Raw genomic sequence first — 26,432 nt, forward strand, 5'->3', positions numbered from 1 at the left:
TGCCACCCCCACTCACTGTGTTTTCTATTGCTTTATTTGGGTTTAGTTCAAAATGATTATATAATATATATTAGTTTCGTTGTTGTTATTATTATTGTTATTATTATTATTAGTAGTAGTAGTAGTAGTATTAGTAGTAGTAGTAGTAGTAGTATTAAATGGGTCTGAGCCATTGTGACCATTGTGAAGCCCATTTTCTCTTTGGGATTTCAACATCTTGACTCTCAGCTTAGCTCTATCAACAGAGATTGAGAACTGAAAGCATCATTTTGATAAATACATGGCTCTTGATCCAAGTTTAGGCACACAATCAGCAGACCAGTCCCACCAGAGTTTCCACTTATTAGTAAAGCTTCCCTCTGATGTCACTATTCTAGAGAAACAAATAGCAGCAGAGAGAGAGAGAAAGAGAGAGAGAGAGAGAGAGAAAGAGGGAAGGGTAGAGGGTCAGACTGGCACTCTTAACTTCACCCACAGCTGCTGCAACTCCAGTCTAATCCCTGCTTTCCAACTGTACAGACAAGGTAAGCCACATCTCCCAGTATACCGTTTTAATTGTGCCGTTTGATGTAGAATTGCATTTTTGGATCCATATGTGGGGTCTAGGTGTATTTTGGCAGGAGATGCTTTTTGTTGCGTAGTAACAGGTGATAAGATGAGGCTAAATCCTGCATATGGCAGGTGGAAAAAGTGATGTGGTTATTTGGAAAATATTGCTGTGTCTGTTGAGATTTCTTGATTTTGCGTTTTGTTTTTATCTGTTTTGCTCAATGCAATAGAGACTTGTTTATCTGTCTTGAGAGATTATCACACAAATTATATTACTGATTAGATAAAAAGGTTGGTGAAATTCTCATTAGATTCTTTCTGAATGTGAGAATTTAATTATGTGACTAATTAACTTCGACTTAGACAGCTGTGTTGATAGGTTTAATTTTTCAATATTTTGTAAAAAATAAATCTAATGAAAAATGACACATATTGAATTGTTTTACTTCAAAAATTACATTTTAGTCCCATCTTAGGTTATTACATGATGAAACAAATAAACGTTAGTGAAATGCTATATATATAAAGCTTGCTGTAAGATTAGTTATTTTACTCGGAAGGAAACCCATTGAAAGTAAGAAGTTGACTACTTAAAAAAATGAGTGATTAAATAAATGTTGTAAATAATGCACATGATAGAACATCTTAATAATTTTAACTCTACTAAGTAAAAGTCAATTAATCACTTCAAAGTGTATAAGGTTCTATCTGACAATTTTTTCAAAATTGAGTTACTGACATATTCTTATTAAATGACAACTTATTTACGTTATGGGACGTTATTTTATAGGTTGTTTACATTTTAAGACTTTTTATTTAAAAAACAAATGTTACACACATACTGTTTGCTATGGAATGCAAAAACTTTGAAGCTCGATATCTCAAAATCATTTAGAATGCAGATAGAACCTTACAATTCTAAGGTGACGAGATATATATATATATATATATATATATATATATATATAAATGTATAAATACGCTGTAAAATAAATCCGTTATTTTACTTTTTTTCTGCAGCTGGGGTGCCGGAAAATAAGATAAAGAACAACCATTAAATTACAGACATTTACCAAAAAATAAAAGACAGTAAATTACAGAAATTGACCTAAATTTCCGATAAATTTATGTGATTTACTGTCTGTTATTTTACGGTAAATGTCTGTAATTTAACAGCCGTTATTTTACAAGTTTTTCGTAAAATAACAAAAAACAAATGTAAAATAACAGACTTTTTACAGTTTTTACACACACACACACACACACACACACACACACACACACACACACACACACACACACACACACACATATATATATATATACCTATTCATACCTATTCATTTATTTACAATGAGCTGAATCAACACAATTTTTGATCTTTTTGTAGACAACTTCATTGTTTTATGTCCACTAAAATGTGTAAAAAAATATTAAATTCATCGACTTGTGTTGGGGCAACATGAAGGAATTGTTATGTGGAACCTACAACATAACCCTAAAATAACGTAATTTTTACAATATGTCTGAAAGTTTCTTCTGAAGAAAGTCCTATTTTTTTATTTCGGCTAGAATAAAAGCAGTTTTAAAAAAAGAAAAAAATTATTGACAAAATTATTACCCCCTTTAAGCTTTTTTTCATTAGTCTACAGAACAAAACATTGTTATACAATAAACTTGCCTAATTACCCTAACCTGCCTAGCTAACCTAATTAACCTAGTTAAGCTTTTTAATGTCACTTTAAGCTGTATAGAAGTGTGTAGAAAAATATCTAGTCAAATATTATTTACTGTCATCATGACAAAGATAAAATAAATCAGTTATTCAGTAAAATACTGTTATTGTGTTGTTTTAATGAATGACACATTCATTTTTGTTTGTCATATTAATGAGATTTATGTAGAATTAGGTAAATCCTGCATACATGCATCTTTTCTTTCTTTTCTTTTCTTTACTTTTGTTTTGTTTGTTTGGCTGTTTTCATTTATGCAATTAGGAAAACGCCTTTATGCAAAGCCACTTACAAAAGAGGAACAAAAGCAATGTGCCCAGGCATTTTTTTTGAGAAACACATGTTGTCAAAAAGCCAGCGATATTTTCAGTACGCCATGCTAGCAGGATTAGACAACAAGTTTAGAAAGCAAGATGCATGACGCAGATGCTCAATGCTACAGTGAGGATTGAGAAAGAGGCTGATCACTTGGGTGTGAAGCCTGCATCGCATGTTTTCATGCAAGTCGCGGTTTGTTTCCAGGGTAGTTTCCTGAAGGGTTTGTTCACCCCCTCACGGGGAAACGGGTAACAAGCCGTGCTTTGCACTTACGCCCGAGGGACTCGCACCGAACAAACAAGTTGTTAATTGTGTGCCGGGCTCGTTGCAAGGGGACGTTTGTAGCGATCAACCGGTGTTATGGCCACAGAGACTAAAGCAAGGATTGCCACTTCTGTCATTTTTCAGCATTGATGTAACACACCGAGATGCTTAGTTCACATTCAAATGCATGCAGCCGCGGAAAGCCAATCAATGTGGCTCTGTTTCGGCTGAACAATTGACATCTATTAGGAGGAATTGACACCATCAAAGCAGAAGATCATGCTCGAAGGTCATGGGAGGTTAGATACGCTCCGCAATGGCTATTATAACAAGCCAAGTTTGCATGAAAATTTGTCTCCAGCATCATGCATGCAAACCACCTTTAGTGATTAATGTGCAGGCAAAGTTGGACATGTTATGATGTATAGTCATGTAAAATACTGAAGGTTTTTTATTCTTTCTCTGTAGTATTGAAGCACACACTACCGGTCAAAAGTTTGGGGTCAGTTTTATTTTTCATGTTTTATTTTTTTTTCCAAGGTAGCATTTATTAAATGTTAATAAATTAAAGATTCATTAAAATTGTAAATAACTGCTTTCTTATTGTATGTAGTTTCAAATGAAATCAGTCATTATTGCTTTTATTACTATCACCATTAATAATAATAGTAGTAAATAAGATTAGAGGGATTTCAGATGATCATGTGACTCTGAAGACTGGAGTAATGAAGCTGAAAATTCATCAGTTAATCACTGGAATAATTTATTAAATTAAATAATAAACTTTGTTTAAACTAACTATTATTTTATAGTTCAATAACGTTTCACAATTTTACAATGTGTGCTGTATTTTTGCTCAAATGAATGCAGCCTTGGTGAGCAGGAGAAGCTTATTTGATAACTGTTACGGTTATTTAAAGAGCCCATATTATACATGAAATAGGGTCATATTTGGTTGTTAGGGTCTCCAACAACAGTCTAATAGTTTCATGGGACTCCACACTTGTAAACAATCGCTCGTGCCATTCGCGAAGCTCTCGGTCACGCCCAGACTCGTCATCGCTACCAAGCCGACCAATCACAGAGCTTACGCCTTTTATTATATTAATATTCTGATAGCGACACACTGGCTGTTTGATGAACACTTTCATTAAATTCGTCTTTATTTCTGATTTATAATGCAGATTGTGGGTAATTAACTTTAACGTAGATGAAAAAAAAAATATTAAAAAGTCATGACAATGTTTCAGATTGTGAAACACTCCAGAAAAAAAGAAAAATCGATCTCTTGCATGTTTAGGAAAATTGACCTCATCAATGTCATTAATGTCCAACATTATCTTATAATGAACAAAAACTAGCATTTATTAATCATAATTTAACATTTACTAATATTCTCGCAGCCTACCTGCAGGATCGCTGAGGCCCACTAATTGAGAATCCCTGAATTAAAGCACTGTGAGTTAGCGAGAACTAACAAGGGACAACTTTATTTTCATTAGCTAATATTAGCAAAGAATGTTGTAATTAATGTATTAACTAACATTAACTAATAAAGCCTTATTGTAACGTTTTGCCAAATCGTGTATGCCTTCAGATGATGCTGGGAGGAATAAGTGGAATGGCTACTAGCAAGACACCGAGGTCTTCCAAAACAGGTTTGTTATTATACCGTCTCATGGTTTCTGTGTTCAGATTTATATTTTTCATTTTAAATGAAATGTTATGCTTGATTTGAATTGTTATAAACGCATTGTATATACATACAGGGCTTATATATTTACAATCTCACTCATTCTGCTTGTGTGTAAAAATATCCGTGAATTAGTTTTCCGTATTTTGTGATTCATGTTTTTATTTTTCTCTGTTTATGCTTTTGAATTGCACTATGAGATGTTGTTCTTTATTCCAACAACTTTTAACCTTGAAAAGTTTGAAAACATGACTTTTATTCACATTTATAATAGTTTAAACTGATATACTGCAGCCTGATCTCACGAGAAAGCGTAAGTATTTTACGTTTTGCCAGTTAGGTGGCTAATTCAGTTCAGAGTTCAGTCGTAAAAATTGTATGATTTTAAAAGGAGGCGTGGCACCTAACCCCACCCCTAAACCCAACTGTCATTGGGAGATGAGCAAATCGTACTAAATTGTACGAATTAGATCGTCCGAATTCATACGAATTAGCCACTAAATCAAAAAGTTACGAATTGCCGTGAGATTGTGTTGTATATTGTCTGGGTTGGTGCTCTGTAAAAAAAAAATTGTCCTGACAGCATATGTTTTAGGTCATTGTAACTTATTAAACTAAATCAATCATAACACAAACTTTTTAATTCAGTTTGACAATGTAAGTTTAATGGACTCATAAGGTTAATTTGATTCAACTTAAAGATTGAAGGCAACCACACTGTAAAAAAATCCTGGTTGCCTTAAAATTTTAAGTTGAATCAAGTTAATCTTATGCGTCCATTGAACTAACATTATGTTAAAACAGCTTGCTTATCTTATAAAATGAAGTTACAACATGGTTAACTTTGTTGAATAAGTTAGAATGAACTGAAAACATATGCTGTCAGGACTAATGGATCATATAATTTTCTACAGAGCAGGATTTTTTTACAGTTGAAGAGTTTAGATGCAAAGTCCTCTAAATGGCGTCTGAAATTTTCCTCTAAAAGAAATATTTTTATCAGGCTCCTGTGTGTATGTTCAGTAATATCACTACAATATGGCAAAGAAAAAGTCCTTCTTTTGGTCTATAAAGTAAAATATATCAACATAAACAAAGGAGGTTGAAGAAAATGTTCATTTTCGATGGAAATTTCAGACGGCATTTAGAGGTTTTTGCCTCTAAACTCTTCAGTTTTATATTACTCTACAAAAACCTTCTGATAAAAATAGCCTGCAGCACATTTTCTACAAATTTACAGACTTAAATTAGACCTATTTCTTATCGTTTTATTATTTAAAACTACTAAAATGTTAGTAAAGTCACTTTGTTAAACTGTAGAGTTGAATTTTCAACATCAAAAGTCGACGACCTACATCCCATAAAGCAATTCACAACCGTAAATAAACAGAAAACACTCGTGAATCACAACATACCAGTTAATTAACATATTTTTTACAGTGTATATACAGTTGAAGTCAGAATTATTAGCCCCCTTGTTTGTTTTTCCCCCAATTTCTGTTTAACTGAGAGATTTCTTCAGCACATTTCTAAACATAATATTAAAGTGAAATTTAAAGGCTTAACTAGGTTAATTAGGTTAACTAGGCAGGATAGAGTAATTAGGCAAGTTATTGTATAATGATGGTTTGCTCCGTAGACAGTCGGGAAAAAATAGCTTAAAGGGGCTCATAATTTTGAGCCTAAAATGGCTTTTAAAAAATTAAGAACTGCTTTTATTCTAGCCGAAATAAAACAAATAAGACTTTCTCCAGAAGACAAAATATTATCAGACATGCTGTGAAAATTTCCCTGCTCTGTTAAACATAATTTAGGAAATATTAAAAAAATGGACGAAAAAAATCAAAGGGGGACTAATAAATCTGACTTCAACTGTGTGAACAATTTTATTGGAAGCTTCTACTGCTTTACATGTTGACTCGTTCTGCTTGTGTTCCTAGCGTACATGTTTTTCCATGTATTTCTCAGCTGGACGAGTTACATTTCACCACATGCAAATACAGTAGCTAAGTGTCCGTCACAGACTTTTGCTGTCGATCTGTTTGTCCAACAGGCTTCCTGTTTTTTCTACTAATGCAAATGAGTCTGCTGTGTGTAGTGAGGCCTCAGGATCCCATCACAACAGCATCTACAACGTCATCATCATCATCATCATCCACTTCTCCAACATCTTCATCTTCCTCATCATCATCATCATCATCATCATCATCATCATCTCAGTCTGCCAGTACAGGTCTGAGCTCCTCTACTGGACAGACCACATCTATGGCCTCGTCCATCTCTTCAGTGACTTCATTCAGCACATACACTTCCTCTAACTCTACGATGTTATCTGGCAACAGTACAGGTATATTTTCTTTGTTTGCTGTAAAAAAAATTAAAAATCATTAAAAATGTATTTTAAAAAAATAGAGTAAAAAAATGTTAAATATATTGAGAATTTCACTGTAAATTACTGGACTTCATTAGCATGTAGTAATAACACACAGCTGTTTTAAAGGAGTAACATCTGCACACAGGGGCCCCGCTGGTCGCCACTGGCCCTCTGACTATTGTATTGTTGTATTTTGGGGAGGTTGGGGGTGTCACAGATGTAAGTTATAGGTGGGGGGAATGGATCGCGGATGAAAGTGAAGACCCGGGGGGGGGGGGGGTTTGGGGGGGTATCGCGGGCACTTTATTATGTCTCTGGAGGCCCCCTAAACGTATGGGCCCTCAGAATCGTATGGACCCCCCCCTAGCGGCGCCCCTGTCTACAAATCATATATATTGTTACACAGTATCAATCAAATTAAATCATATAGTGAACTAACAGAGAATCATACTACACATGGTGGCTTAGTAGTTAGCACTGTCGCCTCACAGCAAGAAGGTCACTGGTTCGAGTCCCGGCTGATCCAGTTGGCATTTCTGTATGGAGTTTGCATGTTCTCCTCATGTTCACATGGGTTTCCTCCAGGTTTTCCGGTTTCCCGCACAGTCTAAGTACATGCGCAATGGTGAATTGAATAAACTAAATTGGCCGTAGTTTGTGTGTGTGAATGAGTGTGTATGGGTGTTTCCCAGAACTGGGTTGCAGCTAGAAGGGCATTCACTGCGTTAAACATATGCCGGAATAGATGGTGGTACATTCTGCTGTGGCAACCAATGATGGATAAAAGCCGAGTGAATGATTGAATATAAATCAACTACAAAACACCATCATGGTAACCCACATACCATATAAGAAATGAAATAAACATTGTTTATGAATGATTTAGTTGTACTGTAAAACTTTACTGTACAGGATTTGTATTGTTACTGCAGCAAGTACTGATGAATATCTGCATGAATATCTCCAACATCCGTGCATTGTAAAACAAGTTCTCCTTGTTTTGTCATATATCTATTATTGTTTTTTCGTGTATTTTGCTTATGGATTGCATAATAGGACTTTGATCTGTCTTTTCAACAACTTTTAAAAGTTGGAAAAGCAACTTTTGTTGACATTTTTGATAGTAATGTCTGGGTTTGTGTTGTAAATTACAGTTTTCTGTACAACAAACTTGCTGCCTTAAATTCTTTAGTTAAATGCAGGGTTCAGCGCTAAGGATTTTTTATACGGGTCCGATCGGGCCATTGGTTGAGATTTTTACTTGCCCTGCCAAAATTTTCACTGGCCCCACCAAAAAAACTAAAAAGTTAATAGCTATTCCTTCGCCACATATTTTAAATAGTGGCAAAAATATGCCTGTGAATCTAGAATTTAAACATTTTAAGTATGTTAATAAGTGTATAATGAGCAAAATTCAAGATTTTATGCAAATGAAAGAGCAGTATGAAAAATGTGCTGGTATTTTAATGCAATTTTAAAAATATTTTTAAAAATGGCTTGCCAAACTGACAATTGTTTTATTTATTTATTTATTTATTTATTTATTTATTTCAGTCTCTTAATTTTGTACCCATGTAATTGTCTGCTTCTAAGACTTCAGAAACAGACCTTTTCTTTTAGCCTCATTGTTTAATTTTGCCGCCATGTTGCCATCTTTTCGCTGTACTGGTTGTAACCAGGTTACAAAAAAAAAACATGCTCATTGTTACTGGCCGTTAGGGGCCAGTAGCAATCCTGTCTACTGTCCCGAGTGTCTTTCACGCTGATCCCGGGCCACCGGGCAGTCCTTATTGTTGAGCCCTGAAATGGAATTAACTTTTCCAGTCATGTCAACCTACATCAATGAGAATTACTAAAAATGTTGAGTTAAACTTTGTATAACTTAGAGAAAATCATTGCAAACCAAGCGGCAACCTCCTGTTCTCCCTCGTGAAGCCAAGACGGATGTACTGAAACTGCAATTACTCAAAATTCGGCTAGTCCTGGCTCCACACTTCTATTGAGCCTAATGTTAAAATGACCAACTTTACAGCAGAAAAAAGGTGTTTATAGTTTGATTTTGGTTCATATAGCTAATATTACCCTTCATGACAATGCTGAGGGGGTGAATTTTTTTAGATCTCATCAGTTTTGTTTATATTAGGTTATTTTAAGTCTCCATAATTAAAGGTGTGGCCGCTTGAGTGACAGCTAGGTCTCACTAATCGCCGTCACTTCACTTCAGCTGATTCCGGCTGATTAGCTGCTGAACTCGGCATATACATCGTATTTTTATGTTGTTTTATGTGGCTGGCACGGTCAGTTGCTTTTGGGAATAATTTCCTACAATTATCAGATGATATGACATGCTGTGTGCACTTAGTTGTGCTCACAAACCATTCGCTCGACCACCATTTCCCAGGTGAGTAAAGTTATATACTTACACACCATATATATACATGTATTTGTTTTATTTAAGATCATTTGTAATTTTCTTCAGAGCTGTAATGCACTCCAGAATCTGACAGATGGATTAGCTGTAGGCTCTAGAACAGTCATCTGAAACATTGTCATACAGTGTTATGCCTGGATTTCATAAATAGCCTCGTATTTACTAACACAGGCTATATTTGAATAGCGGGTCGTTGGTCTTATTCAAAAATCTTTGTACGTTAAACACACGCAGGGCCAGAGAAAGCTGAACTGGCGCTCTAGGGCAAACAGCAATCACGACGTCCTCAACCAGAAAGTGAAAAAGAAAGTGACCGGTTTGCTGATGAAAGTAAGGACTGTGAGGGAGGGGGTGGATGTAGCGGATGAAAATGAGGACCGGTGGGGGGGGTTCGCTCACTATTCTGATGCCTAAGGCGGCCGCCTAGGTCGCCTCTATGCACGCACCGTCCCTGAACACACGCCACAACAGGAAATAAAAAAACTGCAACTGCGTTATTTGCGTAATTTTTTACGCGTTTAATATTTTAAATTAATAACGTGTGTTAATGCACTAATTTTGACAGCCCTAATATATATATATATATATGTATATATATATGTATACATATATAATCTTTCTTGTATGCTTCTGTGTTTTTCTGCTGTTTCAGGTAACGCAACAACAGGAAATTTCTCTATGGTGAGTTCTGGTCAAAAATACAGCATGTTCTGTTTTAACCTGTTATTAACGCACTTAATCCCATTGTGATCGTGTCTTTCTTCTTCTTTCGGGAAGCTCTGAAAGTTTTGTTGGCTTTGGGCAAGAAACTCACCTTTTAAATGAAGCAACAGACGTCACATGACTAGATCAGTTTACTTTACACACTTCCTGCTTGCACACATTTGTTAACAATGGAGGTGAATTGAATTCCAACACAGTTCTGAATGTTTCCCAGCGGCCGCTGTTGTGAGAAAGTATAAAGCCTAATTTAACCATCATAAAATCGGAGACATGAAGTTACGTTAGAGAGGTCTACGTACATTTTCAAATTGAGTTTTAGTGATCCTATTGTACATGCGGCTAAGATGCACTATCATGTCCACCGCATATTGTTATTATAGACCTTTTTCATGGCTGCTGCATGGAGGGCGCCATAGCGACCAGCGTCTTTCGGTAGAATGCTAAAAACTTCCGTTTACAGCGTGTACAACTGTTAATTTAGACCGAGGTCCCGACTCTCTGTGGTCGTTAAAAATCCCAGGATGTTCTTCGAAAAAGAGTAGGGGTTTAACCCCGGCATCCTGGCCAAATCTGCCCACTGGCCTTTGTCCATCATGGCCTCCTAACCATCCCCATATTCAATTGGCTGCATCACTGTCTCCTCTCCACCAATCAGCTGGCGTGTGGTGTGCGGTCTGGCGCAAAATGGCTGCCGTCGCGTCATCCAGGTGGATGCTGCACACTGGTGGTGGATGAGGAGATTCCCCCCCCCCCATTGTGTAAAGCGATTTGAGTGTCCAGAAAAGCGCTATATAAATGTAAGGAATTATTATTATTATTATTATTAATTTGCACTCCGAAAATGGGTTTTAATAACGTTTTTAATATATAGCAGAGTGTTTTTGTGACACACAACTTAGAAATGTGTCTGTTAAAGCCGTTATAATCTGTCACATGTGGTTCAAGCGCGTCAGAAATACGAGAAAAACGTTCTCCTAGTTCACGTGTCTGCCGTCAGAAATACAGTGTGTATTTGTGTTCCCCGCCTGTCAGTTGTTAGCTCAGCGGCTCTTCAATACACACACACACACAATACTTTGCTGCATTATAGAGCAAGCCGTATTATTAGCATGAAACTTATGTAAGTCGTGCAATTTACAAAAATGAGCAATAAAAGTCTGTTATTGATCCTCTGCTGGCTGATTTGCTGTTCATTCTAATCGCGAGCCGTTTGTGTTTTATTCCGTGTGTTGTTTTCACCACGGTTTGTGTTTTTCTCCCTGCTAAAAAATCCAGCTTAAACCAGCATAGGCTGGTTGGCTGGTTTTAGCTGGTCGACCAGGCTGGTTTTAGAGGGGTTTTGGCCACTTCCAGGCTGGTTTCCAGCCATTTCCAGCCTGCTCTTAGCTGGTCAGGCTGGGAGATGACCAGCTAAAACCAGCTTGACCAGCCTAGCCAAACTGGGAGTCCAGCCAAAACCAGCTATATCCAGCTTAAACCAGGCTGGTCAAGCTGGTTTTAGCTGGATTTGGCTGGTCATCTCCCAGCCTGACCAGCTAAGACCAGGCTGGAAATGGCTGGAAACCAGCCTGGAAGTGGCCAAAAGCCCTCTAAAACCAGCCTGGTCAACCAGTTAAAACCAGCCAACCAGCCTATGCTGGTTTAAGCTGGATTTTTTTAGCAGGGAGCTGTCATTTCGAAATGACTCTAGCCTATATTTTCACTTTGTCACAGTTATTAAATCAGTGTATCAGTGGCACAGTACAGGCTACGTGTGTGTGTCAAACATTTTGCTGAACTACATTAGTTTGGGCTGGTTATATATTTGAAATGAAGAGAAAATGTTGACTTTAGCGATGACGAGGCTTCATTTAAACTGCAGAAGATGCCGTCTGACAACGAGGGGGAAACGCCTCACAGCAGCTGTTTTCCATCCTATTAGATCGCATTTCTTTAAATGATCAGTCCAGCAGATGGTGCTGATGGACAACAGGATTAGTTCAAAGATGATAAAAGCTGGTAAAATAAATTATAACTACCGTTTCAAAGCTGTCCAAATGTGACTGTTTACACGCATCAGCTGCCGACCGGAAGTTCTTCGCATTTTCCTTGCGCATACAAGCAAAGCATCATGGGTAATTTTGCGTTCCAAGAAAAAGGTCTATAATGTATTATTAAATTGTCCCTTGTGAGCACAAACAATATTACTTCATAATAATGAATATATCTCACTAGCAGTGTGTAGAGTGTTTTCAAATGTTGTCATTTAGTCTTGAAAAGGTTCTTTTTAAGACTGTTAAATATCTCCAAAACAATGTTATGTATGATTTCATGTAAACCACTAAAGAAACATCAACCAGTGCCATCGGCAGATTCCAAAATAAGTGTCCGAGCTGCAAGCAATGTACGGATACAGAAACTTCAAATGTTTCAATGGCAATTTTGTTTTTTGTTTGTCCACAAAGACATCCTGTCCAGCATTTGTTTGCACTTCAGATTGCTACAACCAGTACATCAATACGACAGCGAAGCCCTGCCCATTGAATTCTAACTACTGTGAGGTGAGTCTGATGGGATAATCAATTCATGCACTGGTGAACTAAAGATTTAAAGAGTATCCTCCTGCTTCGCTGTGCTTCAGATAACAATCAAATCGGACGCTAGTTACTCCGTCGGCTGCAGTAACATGTGTGGTATGTCCTGTGGGAACACGACTCTAAGCAATTGCACTTTGAGCTGCTGCAACACAACCAACTGTCTCTACAACACCATGGTGAACATCTCCAATCCATTCAGCACTGCAGGTAAACTCAGTCTCTCGTCTCTATTTTGTTTGTGCTGAATTAGTTAAGAAGGCTTTTATTTACGCAGCTCCCTCCGCTTGGGATATTCTTTAGTCTAAACTGAAATTATAAGAAAATGAGATTTTAGATCATTTTAAGATGATCACTCAGCAATTGAGGGGTGGTTCCTCATTGTTTTAAGTGTTCTTAATGTATAGTTTGTCCTGTAAAGTGTGTAAACTCTGGTCTTGCTGCTTATTTTTGCCAGGACACTCCTGTGAAAGGGATTATTAATCTCAGAGAGTAATTTCTGGTTAAATAATGGTTCAATTAAAACACACACACTCATATACACCTACATTTACAGTTGAAGACAGAATTATCAGCACCCCCAGTGGCGCCTGCAGCTGTAGGTACTGTGCGTACCTACCATGAGAGGGCGGGAATTAAAGCCGCTTTTTATTTATTTATTTATTTGTGACATAATTTAAATTAATTATTAAACAGTGTACACTACAGCTGCCTGCTTTTCCACTATCGTGCCAAATCGTTCTGAGAACACTTGGGTATGGTTACGGTTGTTTCTCCACTGAGAACTAAACCAACAGCTACATGCACTGCTGAAAGACTTTTTTTTCTGCTGTGCATCGAATAAAGACACGCTTAACATTATTGATGTTCACAATCCTACATACTATATCCAACACGAACTTGCAGACTCTTTGAACAACGAGGAAATAGTTGCACTTGAGTAAAGCCAGACGTCTTGTTTTGTAATTTAATGCCGGCTATACCACCCTAAGGACGGTTACGGCTTGTTGAGATGTCGGCCGTCACCAGAGCAAGTCTAATCTTTCATTACTTTATTGGGGTTGTGTTTGAAAGCTTAAGTGGCACTGTAGCTGTCCAAGGTACGGTTGTATGAGTTAAATTATAGCCTATATATGCACCAATAAACAGGTCAAATTAATGAATAAATAAAATAAATATGGATTCTTAAATGTCGGTAGAGTTTTTACTAAAAAAAAAAAAAAATGTTTTATAAAAATAAGATGAGCAATTTTCACAAATTTTTTTTATGATTCAGTTAAATATAATTTGGACATTTATGTGGCATGTAACATGTTTCTGTGTTTTTTGTTTTGTTTTTCTCGGTGATCTTTAATATATACTGGGTACGCAAAATATTTTCTAAAATGTCATTCAGGATTTTGTCTATAGCTTTAATTATGAAGACAATAAAATATTACAACTAACAAAAATAAAATTATAAAACTGCAAAGATAAAAAGAGCAGAATTTTGTTAAATTATAAAAAAAAAATATTCGTTTTTATGTTACTTGATGCATTCAATATTTAATGTTTGAATACTGAAATAACAGCCATCCGAAGGGGGCGGGGCGGTGCTGGATTTGTGCGTACCTTGGAATGAAATCCTGCAGGCGCCCCTGAGCCCCCCTGTTTATTTTTCCCCAATTTCTGTTTAACGGAGAGCAGATTTTTTCAACACATTTCTAAACATAATAGTTTTAATAACTTATTCCTAATAACTGATTTATTTTAGCTTTGCCATGATGAGAGTAAATAATATTTTACTAGATATTTTTTAAGACACTTCTATTTAGCTTAAAGTGACATTTAAAGGCTTAACTAGATAAATTAGGTCAACTAGGCAGGTTAGGGTAATTAGGCAAGTTAATGTATAGTGTATAACGATGGTTTGTTCTGTAGACTATCAGAAAAAAAAAATTGCTTAAAGGAGCTAATAATTTTGACCTTAAAATGGCTTTTAAAAAGTTAAAAACTGCTTTCATTCGAGCCGAAATAAAACAAATAAGACTTTCTTCAGAAGAAAAAATATTATCAAACAAACTGTGAAAATTTCCTTGCTCTGTTAAACATCATTTAGGAAATATTTTATAAATAGGCTAATAATTTTGACTGTATATGTTGAGCTCTGTATATAATTACTCGGCTTCCTTCAATACTATATATTGTCATGAACTAATCTCTCACTCAACATGTTCAATCCTCTTAATAAATGTTTATAAATGTTAGTTATGAAACACAACTCTTCTTTAAAATATATTTTTATATAAAAAAACAAGACTTTAATGACAGTAACTAGTTATTTTGTAGCCCAGTATTACACTCAACACTGATGGTAACCGTTGAGTATTGACTGTTTAATTACTGCAATCCTGTCATCAACAGCAACAACGTCCACCAGCACTACTTCAACCACGAAGTCCACTGCTGCAACCACCCCAGCCAACAATGTAAGAGCACACAAAGCCATCTGACACTGAAGGAAACATTTGCTAACAGTTTTTGACTTTTGTTTTTGATTTCTTTACTCCCAAAAGGGCAAGAAGTGTAATATCATCAACTGTAATGGAGCAGCATGTTACAAAACCGCATCGAATGCACCAAACTTCTGTCCCGTGGGTCAGGATTACTGCATGGTACACTCTCTATGTTCATTATTAGATCAATGTCTTTAAATAGATAGTTCACCCCAAATAAAAAAAAAAATGTTTTTATGTGAAACAATAAAGATATTTAGAAGAATGTTGAAAACCAGTAGGGCGAAGCAGTGGCGCAGTGGGTAGTGCTGTTGCCTCACAGCAAGAAGGTTGCTGGGTTGGTTCGATCCCCAGCTCAGCTGGCGTTTCTGTGTGGAGTTTGCATGTTCTCCCTGCGTTCGCGTGGGTTTCCTCAGGGTGCTTCGGTTTCCCCCACAGTCCAAACACATGCGGTACAGGTGAATTGGGTAGGCTAAATTGTCCAGTGTACGAGTGTGTGTGTGTGTGTGGATGTTTCCCAGAGATGGGTTGCAGCTGGAAGGGCATCAGCTGCTTAAAAACTTGCTGGATAAGTTGGCGGTTCATTCCGCTGTGGCGACCCCGGATTAATAAAGGGACTAAGCTGACAAGAAAATGAATTAATAGAAGAATGTTTATTGTTCAAAATACTATAAATGTTTCTTAACATTGTGAAAAAAGTGGCTGTTTTTTACCCAGATGTTTAAAAAATAACTTATTTAGAGCTGTAATTAAAATTTGGTGATACCTTGAAACCGTGACATTTTTATCCAAGATTATCACACCATCAGAATCTTATAGCGGCCCATGCCAGGCTAAATCAAGTCTCTTTTTTTCCCCAGCTGAAGAAGACGGTCTCTGGCACGAGCGAGGCCTGGGAGGCCGGCTGCAGTACAGATTGCAGAAAGATGACCGCCTGCTCCACCTCCGTCACTGGCTCCTGCTACCTGGAGTGCTGTAACGCCACTGCCAGCACCTGCCTGAAGCTGACAGGTGATGTGAACATGCCCAGCTCCGCCACCAGAAGTCCTCAGTCTCCCGCGCTCATCGTGGCCTCCATACTGCTCCTCTGGATAGTCAGAGTCTTTACTTGAGTACAACAAAGTCACGTTTAAAGGCATTCTTCACCCAAAAGCTAAAAAATTGATTCACTAGAAGTTTTCCTGCCACAGATTTGTTGGAGTTTCTTTCCTCTGTTGAACACAAAAGATAATATTCTGAAGAATGCTGGAAACTGGGAACCATTAGCTTCTGTTTTTGTCCTACTTTGGGCCCTATCATGCACCGGGCAGAATGCAAAGCCAGGCACTAAGCAAATGTTTTTTTTTTGGTAGTTTAAGCCTGGATCAGGTATCATTTTTATGTTCTGTGTCATGTTGTTAAAATAGCAAATGTATTTGCAGCCATTTGTCCACTCATTGTTGGCATGTTGCTATTTTAAGGCAACTGAAATAGACCACACCATTGACAGTCAACTAAAAGCAGCTCTAAAGTCATTCACACAGTTTTTATTTTGTTATTTAAAGAGTGTGTTAGTGATAGGCGACGCCACAACACTCCTAAACTTTGCTTATTACAGACACAGGGATGCGCAGCAGCACACAAACATATTAATATATGACAAATTCAAGAAATAAAATGCTAAAGATCATTACAGTCAATAAAAATTCCTACATAATGTCATAATGGATAGATATTGCATGTACCAGACATAACTAATTAAGGCAATAAAGACAGAATTAAGACAATAATGTATTTTTGGACATTTGTGCACTCATGGGTTAAGGCTCATTGTTGGCATGTTGCTATTTTAAGGCAACTGAAATAGACCACACCATTGACAGTCAACTAAAAGCTGCTCTAAAGTCAACGACACAGTTTTTATTTTGTTACTTAAAGAGTGTGTTAGTGATAGGCGGCTCCACAACACTCATACACTTTGCTTATTTCAAGCACAGGGATGCGCAGCAGCACACAAACATATTAAAATATGACAAACTCAAGAAATTTTTTTTTTAAAGATTATTACAGTCAATAAAAATGCCTACATAATGTCATAATGGATAGATATTGCATGTACCAAACATAACTAATTAAGGCAATAAAGACAGAGTTAAGACAATAATGTATTTTTGGACATTTGCGCACCCATGGGTTAAGGTTCATTGTTGACAAGTTTCTTTTTTAAGGCAACTGAAATAGACCACACCATTGACAGTCAACTAAAAGCTGCTCTAAAGTCAGTGACAACAGTGGGTTATTTAAAGAGTGTGTTAGTGATAGGCGGCTCCACAACACTCATACACTTTGCTTATTACAAGCACAGGGATGCGCAGCAGCACACAAACATATTAAAATATGACAAATTCAAGGATTAAAATGTTAAAGAATATTACTGTAAATAAAAATGCCTGCATAATGTCATAATGGATAGTCAGTGCATGTATCAAGCAAAACTAATCAAGGCATTAAGGACCACAATTTTAGACTATGCATCAGATGCACTGATCATTGTTCCTCCTCCTTAAAATTGCAAAAGTGGATTCGGATACGCTCTAAGTGCTCCTGTGCCATTTTCTATAGATCATGGGCTTATATCGTTAAAGTACAGCTGTATGGATGTCAACGGTTTCTGACATTCTTCAAAATATCTTCTTTTGAGTTCAACAGAAACAAAACAAATAAAGGTTTGTGGGTGAACTATCCCTTTAATAGGCAATCCAGGGAAGCAGCAGTTTTCATGTTAGGAGAGTGTGCGTGTGTTTTAAAGCTGCTTGTACTTCTTTTACTGTCACTTTTACATGATTTAAGCGAATGAAGGTGTTTGTGTGAGAAGCAGAATGTGTGTATGTGTGTATATATATGTGTATAGATGCCAAAATTATACATAATAAAAGCTTCACTATGGGCATCCCTAGAGAGTTAGTGTATGTCAGATGGAAAATGTTGGATATCAGAGTTAGACAGAATATATTAACAAACGTGAGGCTTTCTTCAGATATCTACTGAATGATGAATCTTTGATTAATTCTTGCTTTCTTTTTGTTAATGGATAATGTTCTAGGACAGAAATGACAGTAGCGTTACTCTATTTTTCCCAACTGCAAAACTGTCAAACACATAACACAAAAAATATATGTGAAGAATAAGTGCAGGAAGTGGCTTCATTTTAACGCTGTACATTTGCACAGGCTTTCTTAGAGTGCATGTGTGGATGATTTTCGATTACAGTCAATCACAGAGTTATGCGAAGCTTCATTTTACATGTATTTTGTTTGGTTTTTGAGCATTTAAAGGGATAGTCCACCTAAAAATGAAAATATTGTCACCACTCGTTTCAAACCTGCTTTGCTTTCTCTCTTACAAATGTAGTTGAAGTTATTTTGCAAGAGAAGAAGATATTTTGAAGAAAGTTGAAAACCTGTAACCATTGACTTCCATTGTAGGAAAGATAAATACTATGGAAGCCAATGGTTACCACTAATCTCTCTTACAAATGTAGTTGAAGTTATTTTGCAAGAGAAGAAGGTATTTTGAAGAAAGTTGAAAACCTGTAACCATTGACTTCCATTGTAGGAAAGATAAATACTATGGAAGCCAATGGTTACCAGTCTTTAGCTTCCTTCAAATGTAAATATATAGCGCATTTATCATGTATGTAAACCTGTAACCATTGACTTATATTATAGAAAAGATACATACTAGGGAAGTCAATGGTTACTAGTGTTCAGCTTCCTTCAAATGTAATGTGTTATTATATAGCGCATTTATCATATGTGAAAATCTGTAACCATTGACTTCTACTGTAGGAAAGACAAACACTATGGAAGTCAATGGTTACCGGTCTTCAGTTTCCTTCAAATGTACTGTAATGTTTAATTATATAGCACATATATCATATTTGACAACCTGTAACTATTGACTTCCATTGTAGAAAAGATAAATACTATGGAAGTCAATGGTTACCGGTTTTCAGCTGCGTTCAAATGTAATTATATTGCGCAATAATCATGTATGAAAACCTTCAACCATTGACTTCCATTGTAGAAAAGACAACCACTATGGAAGTCAATGGTTACCGGTTTTCAGCTTCCTTCAAATGTAATGTAATGTAATGTAATGTGTAATTAATTAGCACATTTATCATGTATAAAAACCTGTAACCATTAACTTCCATAGTATTTTTCTTTCCTACAAGAAAGACAAATACTATGGAAGTCAATGGTTACCGGTTTTTCAGCTTCCTTCAAATGTAATGTAATGTAATGTAATGTGTAATTAATTAGCACATTTATCATGTATGAAAACCTGTAACCATTAACTTCCATAGTATTTGTCTTTCCTACAAGAAAGACAAATACTATGGAAGTCAATGGTTACCGGTTTTTCAGCTTCCTTCAAATCTAATGTGTATATAGCGCATGGATCCTATATGAAAACCTGTAACCATTGACTTTCATTGTAGGATTGACAAGTACTATGGAAGTCAATAGGTACCAGTTTTCAGCTTCTTTGAAATGCAATGTGTAATTATATTGCGCAATTATCATGCATGAAAACCTGTAACCATTGACTTCCACTGTAGGAAAGACAAATACTACGGAAGTCAGTGGTTACCGGTTTTCAGCTTCCTTCAAATGTAATGTAATGTGTAATCATATAGCGCATTTATCATGCATGGCCATCCACCCAAAGCGCTTCACAATCATGAGAGGGGGTCTCTTCACCCCACCACCAGTGTGCAGCATATGGTGTGAAAAGATCAATGGGGATGATTGGGAGGCCATGATGGAGGAAATGCTGTGGAATTTTTATTGAACACAGAGGGTCAGGACATCTGTTTGCATGATGCTCACTGACAGTATAGTGTCCCCTTCACTATACTGGGGCATTAGGACTCACACAGGCTACAGGTTGAGCTCCCCCTGCTGGCCTCACTAACACTGCTTCCAACAGCAACCTATGTGGTCTGCCATTCAGGTACTGACCTGTCTCAGCCCTGCTTAGCCTTCAGCGAGTAACCGGTCTTTGGCTGCATGGTGATATGGCTGTGAATGTTGATCTTCTTTTATGAAACTCATACCTACTGGAGATAAAGTAAACAGTGAGTCAATTTTCATTTTCGAGTGAACTATCCCTTTCTTTAAAAGCTATTTTGTATTCTACGTTACTCTAAATACTTCCAAAGAATATTTTTCCAATGCTCGGATAATCCAACTGGTAATATAAATAACAAATTGGTTGACCAATCAGGCAGATTCCACCCTAAAGCACATGCAAACCAGTTAATGCCAAACACAGGGATTATGCACTTTACATGGAAATTAGACAATGTGAACATTAAATTATAATATTGGACGTATGAAACCAGTGGGTAAATCCATGCTCTTAAACATAAAGCTTTATTTTGTATGAAGAAATGTTTATTATTATGTAAGTGTACATATAGAAGAACAATATAGTCTCTGTGCTGATTTTCTTAACATAATAACACTGCTGATGAAGTAATCAAGCTCATGATTATTGATGTTTGTTGCTCTGTACTGCTTTATTCTGAAAATGCGGATTTGTTTAGTCATACGAGATGATAAGCAGCTTAATAATTGCTTTTGGAATTATTAAATAAATAAATATATTCTCAGCATCCGGTCTGTTTGCTCATTTGTACATTTTACTGGGGTTTTATTGAGTAGATTTGATGCCATGGCATGATGCAAGCTTGTATTCATAATTTAGCTAGAATACAACAATCAATGTTACATTTTGAAAATTAATTCATGTATTATTTATTATTAATATAATTTTACATTTTTGATTTTTATTTTAGTTTATGTGGTGTTATTTAAATAAATATAATTAACTGTAATTATTTTTTGTTTCAGTAGTTTAAACTTATTTTATTGCATTGTTTTATTAACTATTAACTTTTTTTTTTTTTTGCACTTTACTTTTCTGTTACAGTATAATTGTACTTTAAAGTACTGAGTAATATTCATTCATAACATAGGTTTAGGGTCAGGATCAGGTTTTTGTTTAGGATTATTGCATGTATTTATGCAAAATCTTGGTTTATCAGTACAGTAATAAAGAATATAATGAAGGGTTGGATTCCACAGACAATAATATTAATAGTTTTAGTCAATAACTTCACTGACCTCAAGCATACATCATCACTCTTCACTTTTGCATTATAGTTGTATTTCATGTTTCATAAAGAAAATAATAAATAAATATGCAAATAAATAAATTAATATGCAAATAAATAAATGTATTTAAAAATCCACAAATTTCTGCATAAATAAAATAATAAATAAATATGCAAATAAAATAATAAATAAATATGCAAATAAATAAATGTATTTAAAAATCCACAAATTCCTGCTTAAATAAAATAATAAATAAATATGCAAATAAAATAATAAATAAATATGCAAATAAATAAATGTATTTAAAAATCCACAAATTCCTGCATAAATAAAATAATAAATAAATATGCAAATAAACAAGTTAATATGCAAATAAATAAATGTATTTATAAATCCACAAATTTCTGCATAAATAAAATAAAAAATAAATATGCAAATAAATAAATGAATGTACATTAAAAACAATAAATTACTGCATAAATAAAATAATAAATAAATATGCAAATAAATGTATAAAAAATCCACAAATTCCTGCATAAGTAATATAATAAATAAATATGCAAATTAATAAATGTATTTAAAAATCCACAAATTCCTGCATAAATAAAATAATAAATAAATATGCAAATAAAAAAATTAATAAATATGCAAATAAATAAATAAATGTATTTAAAAATCCACAAATTCCTGCTTAAATAAAATAATAAATAAATATGCAAATAAAATAATAAATAAATATGCAAATAAATAAATGTATTTAAAAATCCACAAATTCCTGCATAAATAAAATAATAAATAAATATGCAAATAAACAAGTTAATATGCAAATAAATAAATGTATTTATAAATCCACAAATTTCTGCATAAATAAAATAATAAATAAATATGCAAATAAATAAATGAATGTACATTAAAAACAATAAATTACTGCATAAATAAAATAATAAATAAATATGCAAATAAATGTATAAAAAATCCACAAATTCCTGCATGAGTAATATAATAAATAAATATGCAAATAAATAAATGTATTTTAAAATCCACAAATTCCTGCATAAGTAATATAATAAATAAATATGCAAATAAATAAATAAATATGCAAATAAATAAATAAATGTATTTTAAAATCCACAAATTCCTGCATAAATAAAATAATAAATAAATATGCAAATAAATAAATAAATATGCAAATAAATAAATAAATGTATTTTAAAATCCACAAATTCCTGCATAAATAAAATAATAAATAGGTGACGCGGTGGCACAGTAGGTAGTGCTTTTGCCTCACAGCACGAAGGTAGCTGGTTCGAGCCTCGGCTGGGTCAGTTGGCGTTTCTGTGTGGAGTTGGCATGTTCTCCCTGCATTCGCGTGGGTTCCCCACAAGTCCAAAGACATGCAGTACAGGTGAACTGGGTAGGCTAAATTGTCCGTATAGTGTGTGTGTGAATGAGTGTGTGTGGATGTTGCCAGAAATGGGTTGCCGCTGGAAGGGCATCTGATGCGTAAAACATGTGCTGGATAAGTTTAAGGTTCATTCTGCTGTGGCCACCCCAGATTAATGAAGGGACTAAGCCGACAAGAAGATGAATGAATTGATAAATAAATATGCAAATAAAAAAATCCACAAATTCCTGCATAAAATAAAATAATAAATAAATAAATAAGTATCCAACATTCTTTAAAATATCTTCGTTTGTGTTCAACAGAAGAAAGACTCTCGGACAGGTTTTAAATAAGTGAAGGTGAGTAAATCCAGGTAAATCTTCATTTTAGGGTGAACTATATCCTTTATAACTGACTTAGCATATAGCGCCAACTGGTGGATATGCCGTAAATAAGTAGTGGGTGGGATCTGAGACCATCCTACCAAGTTTGGTGTCACTGCAATCCCTGAAGCCAGAAGAATATTGGGATATCTGAAACAAAAGAAGACGACAAAAGAAAATATAAGTGATATTCCTAGCGTGTCCGGTGAAATGATCAATAACCGACAGCAGAAAGTCTTGTAAGACTGCAGTTTAGGGTGGTTAGCTGAACTCTTGCGTGCTGCTGCGTGGCATGAGGGAGGTTTCGGACGGGAAGTTTCATCTAAACTGAAGGAGGACACATGGAGACTGTCAAAACCCCACAATCTTTCAGCAACCACCGCACACTTTCAGAGAAATAATGACTGTTTTTACGACACATCTCGCGACTGAAGTGTCGCTTGCAGACTCGCGCTGAATAATGGACCAGTCCGTGGCGATTCAAGAGACTTTGGCCGAAGGAGAAAGCTGCACTATAGTATCCTCTCAGCACTTTTCTGTACCATATACTACTTTACAAACCTGTATTTCTGTTTAAACCAACCCGACGGCTGGTTTGTGAAATAGTCATTTAGGAGTGTTGCGAAACTCTCGTTTAGACCAATAAGTTGTGGATATTATTTCATTATAGCGCTATTCATATCCTCTAAATGTAATTCTTACTAAACACGCCTTTTCCGCTTGTTTTGATTGAGCATGCAGTTACTGTGAAGGAAATTTCAGCGTGTTATTCCTGACTCGTCCGCTAGATGTCTCGTGTACACAGGTTTTTTTTTAAGTCTGCGTTTTTTATTGCAATAACAGGCATTTATGCTGAAAATGAATGCAGATATTAATTTATGCACGGAAAGAAAATGAGAATTTAAATAAAGTTTTTATAGAGGACGGAATAAATGATTACATAAACTATTAATTCCTGCATAATAAATAAACAAATGTGCAAATAAATAAATGTATAAACAAATCCACAAATTCCTGCGTAAATAAAATAATAAATAAATATGCAAATAAACAAATGTTTTTGAAAATCCACAATTTACTGTATAAATAAATTATTAATGAATGAATAAATATGAAAAAAATAAATGTCTATGGAAATCTTTAAGTTCCTGCCTAAATAAAATAATAAATAATTAAATATACAGATAAATAGATGTATATAAAATCCAGAAATTCCTGCATAAATAAAATGATAAATATATATGCAAATAAATCAATAAATGTATATCAAAATCCACAAAAACACACCATAAATACAATTATAAATACATTTGCAAAAAAATAAACGAATAAATAAATGTATGTAAAATTTCACAAATTCCTGCGTAAATAATATAATAAGAAACAAGCAAATAAATAAATGTTTATAAAAATTCACAAATTTCTGCGTAAATAAAATAATAAATAAATATGCAAATAAATAAATAAAATGTATATAAAATTACACAAATTCTTGCGTAAATAAAATAATAAGTGAATAAATAAATATGCAAATAAATAAATGTTTATAAAATCCACAAATAACTGCATAAATAAAATAATAAATAAAGAAATATGCAAATAAATAAATAAATATAAAAATCCACAAATTCCTGCGTAAAAAAATAATAAATAAATATGCAAATAAATAAATGTATGTAAAAATTAACAAATTACTGCGCAAAAAATAAATAAATAAATATGCAAATAAATAAATAAATGTATATAAAATTCCACAAATTCCTGCATAAATAATATAATAAGAAACAAGCAAATAAATAAATGTTTATAAAAATTCACAAATTTCTGCATAAATAAAATAATAAATAAATATGCAAATAAATAAATAAATGTATATAAAATTACACAAATTCTTGCGTAAATAAAATAATCAGTGAATAAATAAATATGCAAATAAACAAATGTTGATAAAATCCACAAATAACTGCATAAATAAAATAATAAATAAAGAAATATGCAAATAAATAAATAAATATAAAAATCCACAAATTCCTGCATAAAAAAATAATAAATAAATATGCAAATAAATAAATAAATATAAAAATCCACAAATTCCTGCATAAAAAAATAATAAATATGCAAATAAATAAATGTATGTAAAAATTAACAAATTACTGCGCAAAAAATAAATAAATAAATATGCAAATAAATAAATGTATATAAAAATCCACAAATTCCTGCGTAAATAAAACAAGAAATATGCAAATAGATGAATAAACGTATATAAAAATTCACAAATTCCTGTGTAAATAAAATAATAAAAAATTTTAAAATATATATGCAAATACATAAATGAATGTATATAAAAAAATACAAATTACTGCACAAAAAAAATAAATAAATATGCAAATAAAAAATACATACATTTACAATTTAGTCTTATTATTTGTTTGATTTATTTAGAATAAAGAGATAAATTACAAAAAAATTACAGTAAAATAACGGTCGTTAAATTTCTAAAATTTACTATAAAATACTGGCTGTTAAATTAGAGATATTTCTTTAAATTTAAAATGTCTGTGTTGGTGTTGTATATTACGCTGCAAACATCTTGTAATAAGCTGCCAGTACATTTTCTGCTATTTTACAGACTTATTTCTCTATGTATTATTTCTTATCCCTTAAATTATTTCAACCTACTAAAATGTCAACACTTTGTTAAACTGTAAAGTTTCAACTTCAAAAGTCGACAGAGCAGAGATCAACGTCCCATAATGCAATTTACAACCGTAAATACATATAATAACAGTCAACATATAATAATTGTGTTGTAATAAACATGTCCTTAGCTGGCCTACACATGCTGTGGAGTGTGTTTCCCTGCTGAATGACGTAAGAGACAGCAAACTGATAGGACTGGTGCGGCAGAACAAGGAGCATGCGTGAGTTTATACACTTAATTAATTAGCACATGGTTAATTATAGCATCTTTCATATTTAGATAATGACATCATTCGCATAAGGAATTTTGATGGATCTGAAGTTAATATGAAAGTTCTGTTTATATTGTTTGAGTGATGTTAATTTAACTTTTGTTCAAAGTAAGCTGTAGCATATTAGTTGACAATTCTAAATGATGTAAAGGGAGCAATATAAATATTCAGGGAACAATGTTTAAAGGGGACCTATTATGCAAAAACCACTTTTATAAATGGGTTAAACACAGTGGTGTGTCAGCAGTGTGTGAATATAACCAGCCTCAAATGTTAAACAGATATAAATTTTATCTTTTATGATCACACTTGATAAAAACAGTCTGCAGGAACACTTTGATTGACGTTCTCCCTTTATACGCGTCATCAGAGGGGG

General features: G+C 34.3%; 2 protein-coding genes across 2 annotated transcripts in view; both read left to right on the forward strand.

The window, feature by feature from the left end:
- Positions 1 to 304: 304 nt before the first annotated feature.
- On the forward strand, positions 305 to 20,815 carry LOC101882255 (uncharacterized). Its single transcript, XM_005158881.6, has 9 exons — positions 305 to 524; positions 4,462 to 4,522; positions 6,611 to 6,904; positions 10,015 to 10,043; positions 12,530 to 12,625; positions 12,706 to 12,868; positions 15,062 to 15,126; positions 15,214 to 15,312; positions 16,014 to 20,815. The coding sequence occupies exons 2-9, from the start codon at positions 4,462 to 4,464 to the stop codon at positions 16,263 to 16,265; spliced, it is 1,059 nt and encodes a 352-aa protein (XP_005158938.1). The 5' UTR covers positions 305 to 524; the 3' UTR covers positions 16,266 to 20,815.
- A 2,339-nt stretch (positions 20,816 to 23,154) lies between these two features.
- inpp5b (inositol polyphosphate-5-phosphatase B) overlaps positions 23,155 to 26,432 on the forward strand; it is a 55,343-nt gene continuing 52,065 nt past the window's right edge. Inside the window, exons 1-2 of the mRNA XM_009292060.5 lie at positions 23,155 to 23,601; positions 25,926 to 26,005. Of these exons, the coding sequence (XP_009290335.3) occupies positions 23,545 to 23,601; positions 25,926 to 26,005 (137 nt within the window). The 5' untranslated portion in view covers positions 23,155 to 23,544. The remainder of the gene's footprint in view (positions 23,602 to 25,925; positions 26,006 to 26,432) is intronic.

Source organism: Danio rerio, chromosome 16 (genome assembly GCF_049306965.1).
Source record: "Danio rerio strain Tuebingen ecotype United States chromosome 16, GRCz12tu, whole genome shotgun sequence".
NCBI lineage: Eukaryota > Metazoa > Chordata > Actinopteri > Cypriniformes > Danionidae > Danio > Danio rerio.